Source organism: Ceratotherium simum, chromosome 11 (genome assembly GCF_057802395.1).
Source record: "Ceratotherium simum simum isolate JZ-2026a chromosome 11, ASM5780239v1, whole genome shotgun sequence".
In the NCBI taxonomy this organism is placed as follows: Eukaryota; Metazoa; Chordata; class Mammalia; order Perissodactyla; family Rhinocerotidae; genus Ceratotherium; species Ceratotherium simum.
The window spans coordinates 49955282-49973372 of record NC_141910.1 but is presented as its reverse complement, the minus strand read 5'-3'; the positions used below and the strand labels follow the sequence as shown (position 1 = coordinate 49973372).

General features: G+C 49.0%; 1 protein-coding gene across 1 annotated transcript in view; it reads left to right on the top strand.

Moving 5' to 3' along the window:
* Positions 1 to 5814: 5814 nt before the first annotated feature.
* The window catches only part of EHD3 (EH domain containing 3), a 29010-nt gene continuing 16733 nt past the window's right edge, over positions 5815 to 18091 (top strand). The window contains exons 1-2 of the mRNA XM_004418171.3: positions 5815 to 6692; positions 16426 to 16602. Coding sequence (XP_004418228.1) covers positions 6466 to 6692; positions 16426 to 16602 — 404 coding nt within the window. The 5' untranslated portion in view covers positions 5815 to 6465. The remainder of the gene's footprint in view (positions 6693 to 16425; positions 16603 to 18091) is intronic.

Sequence of the window (18091 nt, the reverse complement as noted above, 5' to 3'; positions counted from 1 at the left end):
TCTTTATTTTTATTCCAGACTTCCCTTTCCTTGTGTGCATTCAATTTGCATTCATTCAAGGGGGAAGTGAACTACTGTTTACTGAGTGCTATACACTCATATCTATAATTATATCTATAGATAGATAGATATTTATAGATAGGTATATAAAACTATATTAGGTCCTTGATCTACCCTGTGTCATTTTATCCCCACAACAGCATTGTGAAGTGTCATTCTTAGGCCTGGTTTCACAGATGAGGAAGTTGTCATAAAAAGAGGGTAAATAGCTTAGCCTAATTTGCAACAGTAGAAATTGCCCAAGTTGATGCACTTTGTCCTTCAATGGAATGAATAAACTATGGTTTACTCGTACGGTCGGGGCCAGCCCGAGAGGGGCCTGAGTTTTAGGGTTGCGGACAGTAGGCCTCCACTTGAACTGTCCTTCTGACTCCTCCAACCTCCCCTAGCCAGGGACCAAGCTTTTTTCCCAGGTTGCCACTGCATGTTCCATCTCCTTTTCCCTCTACTTCTGCCCAGACCTTCAGAGTCTTGGTGAGAAAGGAAGAGAAAGGAGAAGAGAAGGGAGAAGCCCCACTTTCATAGTGTCAGCACCAAGGGCCTATAGCGAATGCCACAAATGCCCCTATTAGCAATTATATTCCTGAGTCAATGAGCCATCCTCATGTTAAAATACAAATGAACCGAAAGGAGTTACTCACTGACTTATTACGTGCTAGCTTATTAAATAGGTCCAGAACATAGAGCAGTGCCCATGCAGTGAATAAAAATGATAGTGATTATAATAGTAAGCACTAATGATGCATATTGAGCGCTCATTGGACCAGTCACTGCGCTAAGCACTCTGCATGCATTGTCTCCCTTAATCCTGAAAAAATACCGTTACTCTCTCCATTCCAGGGACCAGAAAGGTGAGGCTGGGAGAGTGAAGCTGCTCCCCAAGATCGTACAGCTAGGGTGTTGGGGACCAGGACTCTATCTATTGTCTCACTGGGAACCCCCGGGAGCTGCCAGGGTGACAGAACACAGGAGCCCTGTGCTGGGTTTGGGACAGGCACCTGGGAGGAGAGGCACTGAGGAGTCAGAGAGGGATGAAGACAAACGCTGCTGATGACATGTTGAGTAGGAAAAAATTAAGTTCCAGGGGACTACACGCAGCAGTATATGCTTTTTATAAAGTTGCAAAGCACTAAACCTCAACAATACGTTGTTTAGGCTTACATATATATGTGATAACAATAATTTAAAAAGCAAGGGAAAAAAACCACACTAAATTCCAGGTAGTAGTTCCCTCCGGAAATGGAAAGGAGGCAGGGGATAGGATAGGGAAGGAACACACGGTAGATGTAAATTACTCCTAAATTTTCTAGTCCTTGGATTGGATGATGGGTTCTCCAAGGGTTAATTACATTGTTTAAAAGTGTGTTAAATAAAAGAAAGAAAAAATTCAATGAAAAAGCCAGGTATAAAGAGTTTGTCTTGAACCACAATTATGAAAAAAAATCTAATTTTGTGCATCCAAGGACCAGATATTTTTTATAAAGGATAGAGGGAATAATAAATGAACAGCCAAGTACCTATTTTCAAATTTAAGAAATAAATTCAGTTGAATTTATTGCAACTGCAAATAGAGTTGAAGACTCCCGTGTACCCATCCCCAATTCCGTTTCCCTTCTTAGTCCCCAGAGGACACCACCTTCCTGATTGTTTTATATGCCCCACTTCTCCTTTTAAAAACTTCTATACATATATGCATCCATGAACAACAGAGAGTAGTTTTTGCCTGATTTAAAACTGTAGAAAAATGATGTTACACTATGCGTAACAGCCTACCTCTGGCTTTATTTACTCAGCACTCTGTTTTGGCACCAGGAGATCCAGTTCCCTCATTTTCTCATCTGTGTAGTATTGATTGTATTACATGAAATTTATCTTATTATATGAACATGGCACAATTTTTTATCCCTTTTCTTGATGAAGGAAATGTAGTTGTTTATAACACGTTGCTGCTGCGAACAGCACTGCCGTCGACATTCTCATACGTACCTCCCCGTGCACAGGTGCACGAGTTTCTCTAGATGATGCGTTGGAGTGGAACTGCGGGGGAGAGGATGTGCACATCTTAAGTGTTTGTGCTGATCGACACACCCTCCAGCAGTGTGTGAAAGTTCCCATCGCTCCACACCCTCGCTACCACTTGGTATCATCCAACTTCTTTATTTTTGGACATTTTGGTGGATTAGAAGTCTTATCTTGTGGTTTGGTGTTTCTCTCATTAACAAAGAGGTTCAACCTCTTTTCTTACAAGACATTCATGTAGCCTTTTTTGTAAAAAGAATTTTTGTGTCTTTTGACATTTTTTTCTATTGGAGTTTGTCTTTTTTTTATAGATGTTCAGGCATTAATTATATATTTTTTGATGCTCTTTTGTTGGTTTTATACGTAAATATCTTTTCATTCTCTTTTGCATCTTCAGTTAAACAAAAGTTTTTGCCAAATATATCAATCTTTTCATTTGTAGTTTGGTGTCTTATTGAAGGAATTCTTCCTGACCTTGTGGTGATACATATGTGATCTCTATTGCAACTTCTGTGTATATCAGGTTTCCATATTTGCTGGCTATTTTACTGTCTCATTGTTCTACTGGTTCATCTCCGTGCCCAAACCACACCATCTTAACCTCTGCAACTTGATGATGACATCCACCTAGTTGTTGCTGTTGTTGTTGTTATTGTCTTCTTTTTCTCCTCCTGCCCCCTCCTCCCCCTCCTTCTTCTGTTGCTCCCTCTCCTCTTCTTTCTTCTTCTGGAATATCTTAGCTATTCTTGGACCATTGTGCTACATACATTTTAGAATCACCTTGTTAATTTCCATGGAAAACCCTGTTCAGATTTCAAGTTCCATCTATTATTAAATCTAGAGATTATGCTATGAGGAATTCACATCTTTGTGACAGAGAATCTTTCCATGATTGAACATGGTATGTCTCTCCCTTTTATTCAGAACTTCTTTAATGTCTTTCCATTAAGTTTTATCATTTTCTGGATAAAGGTCTTGCACATCCTTTGTTAGATTTATCCATAGGTTTTTTGGTTTTTGTAAATGGGACCTTTTAAAAAAATTCTCTTTTACAACTCTTTATTACTAGTGTATAGAAATGCTGCATTATTACTCAGTTCCTTTTTTGTTTTTGTTTTTGTTTTTTTAGTGAGGAAGATTGGCCCTGAGCTAACATCTGTTGCCAATCTTTCTCTTTTTGCTGAGGAAGATTGGTTCTGAGCGAATATCTGTGCTCATCTTCCTCTATTTTGTATGTGGGACACCACCACAGCATGGCTTGATAAGCAGTGCATAAGTCCACACCCAGGATCCAAAGCTGCGCACACTGGGCCGCCGAAGTGAAGTGCATGAACTTAACCACTACACCACTGGGCTGCCCCCTCAGTTCCTTTTTAAAGAAGATAGATTTCCAACTCTTCAGGATTGAGACCCAGAGTAGAGGTGTCAACAGACACTCAGTAAATTAGATGTTCAGGGCTGGCATTCAGAGGTACACAATACCATGGCTGTGCTGGTTACTAAAATATTGAAATATTTTGACAATGGAGCCCCCAATTTCCCCCTGGCACCTGGCCATCCTGACCTCTCCCCTGGACAAATCTAGACCTCCCCAAGCTCTAGACACTGGTAATGAGGTTCAACATCTTTTCTTATGTTTCTAGGACATTCACGTAGCCTCTTCTATAAAAGGAATTTTTGTGTCTTTAGCCAATTTTTTTTCTATTGGAATATTTGTCTATTTTTATTAATGTACAGGCATTAATTATATATTTTGCATGCTCTTTTGTTGGTTTTATGTACTGTTATATCTTTTCACTCTTTCGTGTCTCTACACCTGGCACAGCATGGGGCCTTAGGCCCTGGCCCCCTGAGAAGGCAGGTGTCTGTTCTGATTGCTCCATTCCTGCGCCATGTGAATTGTTTAATATTTTGAATGTTGCTTCTTAGGCTCATATGCTGGTGCTAACATAAACATTAAAATATTAATCTGATTGGCTTCTCAACCAGAGATGCAGAGAGCTCAGAAAAAGACGATCAGTTCTAGGGTTCAAGGAGGGAGTCAGGAGATCTGAGCTGTAATTAAGGAGATTCTAGGCAGCACCCACTTCTGATAATCCCCACCCAAATTCGTCAGCTTCACCAAACTCCTCCACTGAGAGCTCCCACTCCAAGTCTGGAGGCACTTCAGACACTGCATGTTTCAGACTGAACACATCCTCCTTAAATTCTAAATTTTCTCTCTTCCTGACTCCCTCAATTGGTGGAACAGTGTCTCCAAACCTCTTGTTCCCTATTAACAGAACACTCAGAATCATCCTAGACTCCGCCTTACCCTCATCTTCTCTCTTTTATTGACTATCAAGATCTCTCAATTCTACACCATAAAAAAATCTCTTGAAGATGGCCTCTTCTCCATCCTGATTACTTCTGTCTCCTAAGTTTTTGAATAGTTTCCTAACTGGTCTCTTGGCCTCCAGCCTCTTCTGCTCCTCCAGTCCCTCCCCACACTGCTACCCACATTCGCTGTCCCGCCTGGCCCAATGGTCTGCTCTGTGTCCTCATCCATGGAAAGGAGTGCATGGGAGCCATCATACACACCCAGTCTTGGCAGGGAGCAGTATTTTATCACTGACACTATGTAGAATGGTGCTAATATAAAGCAGATGGACTTTGAGTTGGTTTTATTATCATGTTTAGATTCCCTACAGACAATGCAATCTTTTTGCCTACACATGGCCAACTCTTCCCACCCCGGTTCTTGTTAGCATGACACTGAGACAATATGATCTGCCTCATAGAGCTGCTGTGAAGGTTAGATGAAACAGCGCTCGCTGAGCACTCAGCCCAGGCCCCTGCACATAGTGAGCACTTAACGTTAACAATGATTAATAATAACATTATTATTGGTTCCTTATCCTCTATGCCATTCTTATAGGCAGGCAAAACCTTTCACGCCTGGTCTCAGTCACTCCCTTCCCCCCTCCTGAACCCGTACTCTAGCGAAACTGTTGACTCTGCGTTCACCACACCAAGTTCTTCTGTGTTCCCATGGCTTTGCAAAAGCCCTTTACTCTGCCTGGAATGTCTTCCCTTCTTCTCTGTAGATTCATCATTTAAGATCCAGCTCACAGCCTGCTTTCTGTGAAGCCTTCCTCAAATTATCCAGACAAAAGGAACACCTCCTCCCCCTGTGGCACATGGCCTTCTGCTCAATCTCTTTAAAGCCTGCCGGACTGGAACTTCTGGAAAGAAGAGTCTGTATGTGCTCATCTTTGTGATCAACTCTGTATCCACAGTCACCAAAATTGTGTCTGCCCCATACTGCCAGCTCAATACTTGTGGGGGTTTCGCTTGTTTTGTTTTATCGGAAGGCATGAACAAATGAATGAATGAATGGGAATGATTTGACTCCACCCTAGTCCTAACAAAAAGTATGCGTAGTGACACTTTTCGTCACTTTGTGTAACCTGATATTGGGCTCTTCTTTCCATGCCCCAAGAAGAACATTCCCAAATACTAGAGCACCTGTCTTCCTAAGGAATTGAAAACTCAGCAACTAAAAGAAAGGCTATTTAAAAGCAGGGAGAGTGATGGCAGGTCAGCTCTGTCTTCGCAGCTGTCCCTGAGAGGGCGCTGTTCCCAAGCCAAACCTCCAGAGGCCGGGGCTGAAATACCAGAGCGTTCCCACAGGACTCAGCATCCCTCCCTTCCAAGCAGCGGCCACGGGTCCCTCGCGGCGCGCCTGCCCACAAACATGGCTGCGCGCTGCTCAGCTTCTCCTCGCAGGGGCCGTGGCGCCGGGCCGGCGGTGCCAGTACTCGGGGACTTCCTCCGCGAGCCGGCTTCCTGCACGGCTGGCATTTAAACCGGTGCCTGGGGCTGCGGGCTGCGGCTGCGGATGCTGAGCTGTCCATGGGCTAGGCAGTGCCACCGCCTCCTCTGAGCCACCGGGCCGGGCAGGAGCGCAGCCGAAGCATCCGTTAACTGCAGCCGGGGCCGAGCAGGAGAGGGCTCGGGGAGCTCGGGGACCCCGGCATCGGACCCGGCATCTGGCAGTTTAATTGCAGGTTTGACTTTAATTTCCAAGATCGCAATTCTCCTGCGCAGCCCACATATTTTTCCTCCCTCCGGCCTTGGTTGCTGCATGAAGCCGGGGCTGGGCTTGGTCCCAGGAGCAGGAGAGGAGCGCGTTCCCTGCCCCGCGCGGTCGCCCCAGGGACCCCGGAGCCGCGCGCCCCGGCCATGGTGCGGCTGAACCCCGCGCTCGGGTGAGACGGCGACGCGGCTCGGATCCCGGCGGGTCCGCCCTGCGGGGCACCTTCCCCCGAGGAGCCTAGGGCGCCGGGACGCGGGGCTGCGCGCCCTCCTGCTGGGGCTGCGCGCGGGGGGCGAGCGGCGGCCGCGATGTTCAGCTGGCTGCGTTCCGACGACCGCCGGAGGAAGGACCCCGAGGTCTTCCAAACGGTGAGCGAGGGGCTCAAGAAACTCTACAAGAGCAAGCTGCTGCCCCTGGAAGAACATTACCGTTTCCACGAGTTTCACTCGCCCGCCCTGGAGGATGCCGATTTCGACAACAAGCCCATGGTCCTGGTGGTGGGCCAGTACTCCACTGGGAAGACCACCTTCATCAGGTGAGCCTGCCCAGGGCCCCGGCAGCCCACCCTGTCGCACAGCGCTTAGGCCCTCTGCTCACTCCCGGTGTCCCCTCCTGCCTGGGGACAAACAGGGAGTCTTCAGCGTAGGGCTCTGAAGAAATCCTTGTGTGCATGTGTCCAGAGCTTACCCCACGATTTCATTGCTGGTCCATCCCCCCTCTCAGCGCCCCCATCCTACCTAGTGCCTCTCTACCTGCACTGTACTTAGCCCTTTGCTCAGGTGATCAGTTTGAAGTGTTCAAGTTCAGAGCCGTCCCTATTCTCCCCATTTTATGGATGATGAAACTGAGGCCCAGGAGGCACAAGTGAGAAAGCTCCTGGCCACACGAGTACCCACCACCTTAGGCTGGTGGGAATGTCTTACACCCTCACTTTTTAGGGACATGCCCTTCATGGCCAGGACCACTTGCCTGGCGTTTTAAAGGGCTCAGTCACTCACATGGGAGCTTTACAGTTGCAGCTGAGGAGGTGGGCTGGGACCCCAGTGGCCCCCTGCCTGGAGTGCCACTTGTCCTTCTTTATCAGTTTCCTGCTCTGAGCAGAGTTCCTCCATATGTCTCTTGGAGATTGGACAGAAGCAGTGTCCAGAAGCTGAATGCCTTTTTCCTTTCCCTTGTTTGATCTCAATGGCTCAGTAATAATATCAAAGTCTTTTAGAGATAGAAGGGATACTGGAGGTTGTCTCATGCAGCGCCTTGACTTAGCAGGTGAGATATCTGAGGCATAGAGAGGTGAATGGATTGTCCAGAGCTGTATAACTGGGTGGGAGGCTGGCCTGGGATGCAGGTCCTAGATGCATGGGAGGAGATGCTTGGCTAAATGCCTGAACTTTGAGGGTGAGTCATCCATTCCCTTGGATTACAGAATCCTTGGGCTGGAGGGATCCTCAAGAAGTCGAATTGTCCACCCTGCCTTCAGAGAGGTTCACGCATTGTCCACCAGAGTGATGAGAATCCTTCCTATCTCTAGGGGACGGGCTTCTCTCAGTGCACACAATCTTCAAGCCGAGGCCATTTTCCTTGGCCTCATTTACAGCCGTTGCCGAGCTGTAGAGGGTGCCTGTGGCCCTCTGTGTTGAGAATCAGGCTCCTACAGTGCGGCGCTGGGTTCAGTAGCCCCCCAGAGTCAATGGTGCTCATCTCCTGCAGAAGATTTCAAAGCAGGGTGCTTCTGTTTCCGTTCATTGACTGAGCACCTGCAACATGCAAAGCACTGTGCTTTATTTGGCAAGGAGAGCAGAAAAGTTAAGTTCGGTTACTGATTTTTGAGATACTAATTTTCTCTAATGCTAAGCTTATAACACAAGCCTTCTGGGAGCAGAGCATGCATCACGCTAACATGTCGTGTCTGAACAGAACACCAAATCGAGTTTGCCCTTGTTGGGTGGGCAGCCTTGGGCTGAGCAGCTTTGAGAGGCTGGGGGGATGGGCCTGTTGGCCTTTGGACATCTTGTCTTGTTACAACCACAAGGGCCCTTAGCGATGAATCTAATCCCTTGCTTCTTAACTCTTCCAAAGGTCAGTACCTTCTTTGAAAATCTGATGAAAGCTGTGGACCTATCTTTAGAAAAATGTACATGCATTCCAAATTTACATATCACCTTGGGGGTCCAAGGGCTGCCTTGGACCTTAGGGTGAGAACCCCTGATCTAATCTATCTCTCTTGTTTTATTAATCACAGATAACTGCCGAAGGCACTTCAGAGCTACCTGAGTTCTGTACTAGGTTTCCTTTGTAATCCATGCCTTCCTCCTGGCCTGGTTTATGCCCCACAGGAAGCACAGGCCGTATTCAGATGGCTTCTGCCCTGGCACGGCCTTCCCTGGCCCTCTGGACACACCTTGGTTATAATTCCTAAGACATTATTGCGAGCTTCTCCTTCCTGTAGCACTAGCACTTACCAGTCTGCCTTAGCTCCCTCGGGCCTCGCCCAGGGTCTCAGCTACAGGAGGCTCCCAGCCGACGTTTGCAGAATAGGAGGGAAGATGGAGGAAGTCGAGTGTCCTGGGGGCAGGATCCTCAAGCAGCAGACAGCTTCAAGAGCCTGTTGTCTGAGATACTCTTCTGGCTTTGCCTGAGTCATCCTGCCTGTTTATCGAGTCTAAGAAAGTGGCCGAGTCGAGCTGCCATAGATTATTCCTTGTCAGAGAGAGACAGGAAGGCCAGGAGAGGCAGATCCCTCTTCTCTCTTATCCACCAAGTGCAAGAGTTCTTGCTCCTCACTCATGTCAGTAACTGAATTTAGCTCATGCTTCAAAAGCTATATCCTCTTGAAGAAGAGCCCACCAGCAGAGTAGGAGGGGATGTTGCACAGGGATCCAAAACCGAATTATATATTTTCCCTCCTTCTCATTGAATCCACTCAATGGTTATTTTTTTAAAATTGGCTAATGCAGACAAGAATAAATTTGAGGAAGAAGAAAAAAAATCACCCATAATCCCACAACCCAACTCAGGGGAAACCATTTTAAATATTATATATATATATTTATATATATATATATTAATATATATATATTAATATATATTTATATATATACATATTTGTCTTTCCAGTGTTTTTAGCTATTTTGTAACACAAAGGAGATCATGCCATGAGATAATTTTGTATGCTGATTTATTTCACTTATAGCATGAGCATTTCCCATATAAATTAAAAAATCTTGGTAAGCATTATTTTTAAGAGCTACATGATATTTCGCTGTATATATATGCAAGTATTCATTTAACCAGTCTACTTCTCTTGAATGTTTTAGGTTGCTTCTAATTTTTTTGCTATGGTAGAATCACTCTGAACGTCTTTGCACATAATATTTCTCCGCATATTGAACTGTTTTCTCAGAGAATTCCAGAAGTGAAATCACTAGGCCAAAGGTTGTGAAGAGTTTTTTTTTTAATTTTTTACTTTTTAATTTTGATGTTAAGAGTCATATTTCTATGTTGCTTTCTGAGAAGTTAAGTTGGCACAATACCCCTGCCCCAAAGCAGAGAGGGCTCCCCTCCCAATAACTAAGTGTGTGGGGTGTAGCTCTCAGCCTGCCTTCGCCTCTCCACCTCTCCCATCCCTGCTCCTTGCCTTGAATGCAGTGATTCTCATCTCTGTCCCTGGGCTGAACTGTGAGGGACCTTTCCTTTGGGGACTAAGACTTGTCTCTTCATCGCTGGCCCTTGGCCTTTTGCTTCCTGAGTGTCCATCCACTTTCACTTGTATGTACTTGCCACAGGGTCTATTTCTTGTCTCAGGAAGAACACACAGAAAAAGACATTCTTCTAATAACTAATTAATGTGCTCTGATCTCTGCCTGAAATAACTTCCCTGGCCTAGGGCCCAGCAACCCAGAGTAATAAAATAAACAGTCAATTGGCCTGGTGGCTGCTCCCTCCAACACAGGCTGCCTCTTTGGAGCACAGTAGCTCTGTGTCCCTCTGGCTCTGGCAGCCTCTCCTCCTGCCTCTGCTGTTTGTCTCCCTCCACTCTTGCTCTCGCTGGCATGCAGCCTCGAATCCCTCCTCCCTTGCACCATTTGGCTCTCTGGTCACAGAGGTGAATAGCTGGCTGCCGAGGGGCTGAGGAAGGCCCGGTGCTCTCACGGGCTGTAAGGGAGGCCTCGCTAGACCGTGACGGAGCTGAAGCAGGGGCCCGGGGGATTGGGTGTGGGACCTCGGGCTGCCAGAGCTAAGCTCCCTGGGAGGTTTGGGCTGGTCTGGAGGGTTGTGTGGCCCTTCCATAGCATGACTGCGACTCGAAGCTATGAGCACATGGTGAGGCTGCTAGGGTGGGAGGGGGCTACTCAGCTGACCTTTTTGACCTGACCTCCCCCACTTCTTCAGGGGGCTGTTTGCATCCTCCCCCAAAGGTGACTCAGCATCTGCCTATGGTTTCACCATCTCTCATCACAGCCCTGACATCCCCACTGCCCGGGCCTCTCCCCAGGCATTACAGCATCACTACCCCTGGAGAGATGATTCTCTGGAAAGCTGAAGGGCTAGAGAAGGGGTCACCATTCCAGGTAGACCCACTGACCTCTGCAAAGTCTATCTTACCAGCACAATCCCTGCAACACCTCGCTCCTTCCCCTCTCTGAGGTCAGCGGATGGCCTTCTCCTGTCAGGGCTCTGGTCTGCTGGTCTCTAAGTGGGGCCGGGTGAGAATCTGCCTTCCTCTCACAAGGCCTGGGTGCTACTCGAGGGAGCAGACGGCTCTAGGCTAGAGGAACTGGGTCCACCTGCCTCAGGTCTGGCTTAAGATCTGCCTTGAAAGTCAGGTAGCTGGAGGTCATGAGGAGAAGCACTTACTGAGAGGAGAAGGACCTCTGGAGAAAAGGCTTCATCCCGCCTCCATTGACAATGGGACAAGGCCGTGGAAAGAACGCGGCCGGCTCAGCAGAATCCAGGCTCCACCAGGTGCCAGACAAGAGACCTTGTTAGGAAGGTCTGACCTTTCTGAATCTCAGTTTCCTTATCTTTAACATGTGAATAGTGACAACTACCTCACAGGGTTACTCTCAGGATCAAGAGGGGAAAGAACCCACGCAGCTCCAGTTACGTTCCAGGCTCCGCACTTGGGGCTTCGCATTCCCCCTCCTCTTTCTATCTGATTCCCTAACAGGAGGCTTAGAGGCTGGCCCTCAGGAGGGTGGGGGAAGCCCTTGTCCAGCACTGCCCACAGTCAGGATGAAGGGGGAGGGGAGTTGTGTGCAGGGACGGGGGATCTTGCCTCCAAACCTCTGAGGGCTGGAGGAGGAGCATGAAGCGGAACTCTGTGGGCAGTGCTGGGTAGTGGGTTGGGCAGGCCAGCCCGGCACAGGGTGGGGTCAGGCAAAGGGAGGCCTGACAGTCTGGCCACTGTGAGTCACTTCACCCCATGGCAGAGGCCGCCGTGCTCCAGGGACAGTGGTGGCTGCTCCAGGGAGTATAGAGCTGACTCAGACCATCTACTACCTCACCTGTGTCTGTGGGGCACTTTTCATCTCCCTATAACCCTGTGAGGTCGACAGGGCAAGTATTATTGTTTGGACTCTGTTTTAAACCCAAGGCTTAGAGAGACCAAAGATTCAGAAACAGAATGCGAATACCTGTAATACAAGGCAGAAAAGGCCATTTCGAGTCTACTAAAGATATGCAAACCAAGAGCTCTGCGGTTTTCAGGGAAGAGAGTAGGTCAGGTTTGGGGTGAGGTGGGAATGCATCAGTTACGGCTTCACGGAGGAGGCACTGGGACTGGATTTGGAGACGAGATAGAAGTGTGCCGAGTACTTACAGGCAGTGATGAGGTGTTCATTTTCTCTAATTATTGTCTCTGCCAATAGGAGCACATGCCTGGTGTAGCCTTTGCTTTTCCCAGACTCATGTATATCATCTCAAAACCTTCACTGTATCCCTCTGTGCTAGGTAGAAGTCAAGTATTACCCCATTTATAAACCAGGGAAACTGAGGCAGTGGGCTCTTGAGTGACATGTCCAAGGTCATATCTGTGACAGTGCAGCCACTTATAAGGGTGCATTCCCCCTGAGCCAAGGCAGAAGCTTCCAGCAGCACTGTTTGTGGACCTCGGCCCCCCCTTTCCTGCCTGGGCGCTGTTCCAGCAGCAGCCTGAGGTCTGGCCCCGCTGTTGCAGAGATGGGTACTCTGGAGGCAGACTGGGTTAGGACTCTTGGCTCCATGCCTTACTCTGAATGTTTAGGTCACCAGTAAAGCTGGCCATATGCTTAGATTGCCAGACAAGCAGGACACAAAAAAATGAGGAAAATGTTATAAAATAATTTACTTAAGAAAATATGCAGAAAAGCAGTCCTTGTGGGAAAAATCAGAATTGTGTTGGACTTCCCTACACCTATCTTATGGCTTAGCACTTATCTATTCTGCATTGGATGGCAAGGGAGGGGGCGGACACCAAAATCTTTTCAGCTCTAAGGGCCTCTAAATATTTTCCTTTGGCCCCGAACTTGGGCGACCTATATCTCATCTACTCCACTGCAAAACTAAAATAATGCTGCCATGCGATACCGCTTGTAGGGCTGATTCAGTGGAATAATTCGGGTAAAGGTCCCAGAACAGCACCTGTCGCCCAGCAGGGGCTCAGGCCGCCCTGTCTTTCCTTATTCTTGCACGTCCCCATCTCAGCCATTCCCACCCAGGCTTGAATTAACTTTTCTTCGTTTATGCTGCTGTGGGAATGTTTTTGCCTGGCAACAGAGGCGACCTGTGTCACTTCCCATAGAGAAGCAGCAATGAGATCCCTCAAAAGGTTGTCCTTTCCGGACACAGTGGTGGCTTTGTGAAGGGGGCACTCGGTGCTGGAAGCCGTATCCAAATGTCCCTGAGAATTTACCCAGCTCCGTTCTCTGCTTGGCCTGGCTGTGTCTCCAGACTTGCTGGTGGCTTTGCTAGACTCTGTGTTTCTGCAGACTCGTGTCGTCAGCAAGTCTGGGGTCACGTGGGTTGGGCAAGAGGGCAGGACAGCAGCCCAGCCTCCAGGCGCTTGCTCAGCCACCACAGGCTGCGGCGCCAGAACATCCCGGGAAGTGGCCTCTGTTGTGCTTGGAAGTGGCACCCTTTCATCATCCGCTGGTACACCACGTCTCTCAGGGCTGGAATCTGAGACGCCTGTGTCGGGAAGACACTTCACCCCTGCCATTGGCCTGTTCAGGCTAGGCATTCTTGAGGCTGCCTCAGAATTGTTTCTTTCCACTCCTCTCTATGTCAGCTGTCCCTCAAGCCTTTGATGATATCCACCACCCTCCTCCTGCCTCAGAATCACACTTGTCACACCCCCTGCGGGGCCCTCTTAGGGCCTCTCAACCAAGCAAGCGTTGGTGCAGGTGCTCCTGCACACAGGCAAGAATGGATGGGGTTTCCCCGGCAAAGCATTGATTCTCATAAAACGTTGCTTCCAGAGGAATCTGGCCCTACTGTTTTTAAGTCCCAAGAATGTCCATTGAGAGCCAGTAGGCCTGGGGCCTGCTCTGGTGACCTGATGACAATAGCTTTTCCATACCTCATGCTGCTCATTGAGGCCGAGCTGTGAACCCCAAGGACGGACGTTTACAGAAATGTATACATTCCTGGGTTTGTGGACCCCAGAGCCGAACCTTTCCCCGAGGCCTGGCCCCTGGCCAGCCTCCTGCCAAACCCTATTCCTTTGTGGCCTTCTTGTCCCGCTTCTCATCCAGTCCCACGTGGGGCTCAGCCCTTTTGCATCTTCTGGTCAAGAGGAGACCTAAGGCAGGAAAGGGGGCAGTGACTACTGTGGTTTGGAGCATGAATTCTCCAATCTGAGTGCTGGGTTCAAATCCTAGCTCTGCTGTTTACTGGTTCTGTAACTTGGGGCTCATTGTTTGACCTTTGTCTCCTCCTCTTTAAAATGGGCTGGTAATTGGGTGTCAGATATGGGTTTTAGTGCTTATGATCTGTAACTAATTTAATCCTCAGCACACCCTAGGAGGTGGGTTAGGCCCATTTGATGATAAGGATGATGGTACTCACATCAGAGTAGGTGTGATGATGAAATGAGATAATCCATGGAGAGTCTAGAACAGTGCCTGGCACATGGCAGGTGCTTAATAAATCAGAACTCTTGTCTCTCATGTTATAGAGGAAGGTACTGAGGTTTGCAGAGGTGAGGGGCCTTCCAAAGGGCCTATCCCTCATGGTTAGAGAAACCGGATCTGCTGGCCTCAGGCCATGAGACCCTCTGCCTCTCCCGGAGGCGCTGAGAATGCAGGCAGTGCTCTCCAGTGTGCAGCTATCGTGATTTACTCTCATCACGGCCCAAGGGCCAGCTTTCAAAACGGTCCTCTGACGGGAGGAAATCCTGCCTTCACACCCAGGTTGTTGGGCTGGGATCCTGGAGGGAGACGAGGGGCTTCTGAAGGCAACCTAAAACCCTCCGGTGCATGGCGGGGGGCCTGGGCAGCGGTGCTCTGGCAGCAGCTCCTCTGCCGGCTCCTGGGGCGGGGAGTAGTCCACAGCAACCTGACTGGCACTGCCCTGGACCCACGGAGTAAACTGACCGCTCCCATGCTTCCCAAAGGCACAGGCGGAATGTCCATGAGCTGGAAGAAACCCCAGCGAGTCTCCCTGGCCACCACCCTGTTGGGCAGAGCAGGACCACTGCTCCAGGCCCTCCTTGGGAGGTTACGGTGGGCTGAGAGCTCAGGCCCTGGGGACATGGCCTCAGGTCCCAGCTCTGCCCTGACCTTCTGCGGGGCCTTCATCAGCTCTCTCTGGCCGTGATTACCTCAGGGTAGAGGACAGCTGAGGAGAGAAGGATTTGGCGTAGACTGATATAGGTTTGGGTTCCAGCTCCACTACTGGCTATTTAACTTGGGGAGAGCCAGCTAACTGTTCTAAGCCTTGGTTTCCTCAGCACCTACCCGTAGCGCTGCTGTGAGGCCCGAAGGAGACAGTGTTCTCGGCGTGATTAGCACGATGTCTGGCATGTGGAAATGCTATTGACTGTCAGTGGTATTATCAGTAAGATGAGAGGGTTGGTCTAGAGCAGGTTGTCAACCCAGGCTGCACATTAAAACCAACTGGGGAGCTCCTCACAGTGACCAGGGCCCCACTCCTGAGCAAATGGGTCAGAACCTCTAGGAGTGGGGCTCAGGCACCATTAGCTAGAGCCCCACGGTGGCTCGAATGTGCAGCCGGGGCTGGGGACCACTGGTCCAGGAGGTCTCCAGGTTCCCTTCCCAACTCTCAGTCTCTGACTTGACACCCTTCTCCTGAGGACTCCTTGATTCTTCCCTCTGAGTGTGAATACAGGCCCTCAAGGTTTAGGAGGAGGTTCTCAGCACTCAGCGAGGGATCCCCCTGGAGTCTGTGTTTGTTGGGCTACACATCCCTTAGCTCCTTGTCCATCATGGTCTTGGGAGATGCTGTTGGGACTCTGCTCTGGCCAGTTCCAACCCAAGGCAGTTCTGAGCTCCTCCTCTCAGTCCGGCCTCATGCTATTTGGGCTCAAAGCTGTTCTGAGCTCCTTCTAAAGGACTCGGTTGTCCTCAGAGATGGTTCTCTTCATTCTCTGGCTCACCACATGCCTTTGCTCATGGCTTCTAAAGGAAGCTGTGCAGAGGGGCAGTGACCTTGGCCTCTCACTGCCTTCACCAAGAGAAGAGCAAAGAGAGGCACCTGCCACCTGAGGCCACAGCCTAATACAGATGCTGGAGAGCAGGACCAAAAGTCTAGGATGGGATGGAGATCCACTATCTGTAGTGTTCCCTTCACACTGTTTTTATCATGTACGAGCTATTTTTATCTTAAATGACTGACTAACCAAATAAATAAATAATGGCCTATGGAAAGCCAGTGGAGTCCACGGATTGTCTGATTCTAACCATGCTTCTGTGCAGGAATTTCAGCAAGCCACCTCCAGTTGTGAAGTCTGCAATACTCTGTATAGGAATCAGTTTCAACCCATGCTTTATTTCTGAACCCAAATCTTGCTTTTTTTTCCCTACTGATTCAGGGAGGGAAAATGATAAAGACCAAGAAGAACAGATTTGTTATTTTAAGTCTATCTGTGGTCCCACCTCCTCCACAAAGGTCTGTGGATTCCCACCCGGCAGTCATCTCTCTCTGCCATGGAATCTCATTGCTCTGGGTCTGCCCTTCTGCCATGACTCACATCACTGTCTGCCTTGTGGTAGATATGCAGTGTTGATCCGAGAGCAGAATCCCTGCATTATGACTGTGCTCCCTTCTGCCAGGTACCTGCTGGAACAGGATTTCCCAGGCATGAGGATTGGGCCTGAGCCAACCACGGACTCCTTCATTGCAGTGATGCATGGGGAGGTGGAGGGGATCATCCCCGGGAACGCCCTGGTGGTGGATCCTAAGAAGCCCTTCAGGAAACTGAATGCCTTTGGCAATGCCTTCTTGAACAGGTGAGTGCGGAGGGAATACACACTATGGGTGTTCTCTTTTCTTCTTCTTGGAGTATGAGCAGTGAAAGGATGGGGCAGGGTCTTGGGAGGCTCAGTGCCTTTCACAAACCTAGAGTGTCTCTTGATGTCTCTTTCTTTGGGGACTGGAGCTGAGTCAGTCACCGTTGACTAGGGATGCAGGAGCTGCAAATGCTGGGCTGATTCCTCCTGATCAAGGAGCAGGGAAGGGGACAATGAATTAAGTCACATCCCCCTAATCTGCACCTCCCTCCAATCAAAGCGGAGAGGGCTGCTCTGCATAGTTCCCAGCTTTTGCCTATGAACTATGGGATTTGCATCCACCTGGAAGGAGGTGGAGGATGGTTCTTCTCTCTTCATGGACATTGTTTTACGTGGTGGAAAGAACCCAGGACTTAAGGTGGAAACCCAGAGTTTGAGCACTGACTCTCCTACTAAACTCACGGTGTGACCTTGGACAGGTCCCCTCACTCTGCTGAGTCTGAGCCTGCAGACACCAGGGTCCTTGTGAGGGTTTGGGTGGAGACAGCTGTAGGGAATGCTGGGCGAGCTGATCTGGGCCTTCTGATTATTATTCTGCTTCAGTGAAATGCAGGCTCATCCTCTGGTTGTGCTTCTTAGGTAGATCCACACCACAGTTTTGCATGCGTATTGCTCTTAAAAGTTTTAAAACTACTTTCTCTAATTGGAGGTGTTTAGAGTAGAGGTAAAGACTATGGGCTTTGGCCTCAGACAGAGCTGGCTTCAAATCCTGCCAAGTAGCACCATGGATCTTGGACCAATTACCTAACTTCTCCGTGTCTCATTTTCCCATCTGTAAAATGGGATAATAGTTTATCCTCCTCCAGGGCAAGGGGACTGATACGGCCTTTGTGGAAAAGTTGACATTTGACATGGGTGTTCAATGATGAGTGAAATGACACTGAAAGTGTAAAAAAAAAAAAAGAACATTCTGGGCAGAGAAAACTGAAAAAAAAAAAAAAAATACAAGCAGAGAGGAATGAAAGAATGTGGCTTAATGGAGGAACCCTCAGACCAGAACATAGAGGGCATTGTGAGGCGTGCGTCCCCCAGGAGCCCTCGGCAGCTGAGATGACAGATACTTAGATTGACTGTTGCCTGGGGTCTGCCAGCCACGTCTATTGCGAGGACAACAGGGACCGGGGAAGCCCCGTCCATGTGCCACCAGCTTCCCTGCAGCCATGCAGAGGAGACGACACCCCAGACGTCTGGGTTCCATCTCCGTGCTGCCAAATATCCTATTTCCCATCCCCCATCAGCTCCCCTCCCCTCCCCTCTGCAGGTATTCCAAGCCTCTCCAATCACCTCAGCCTCCTCTTTCAGCAGATGACCTGCTTCCCATTCTAGAGAAGATAGAAGCCAGTGTCCATGGATTCCATCTGGTTGTTTTGTTTCTGAGTTCATTTGCATTCGTCCTCTCTTCCTTGCACCCAATCTGCAGAGAGCGGTG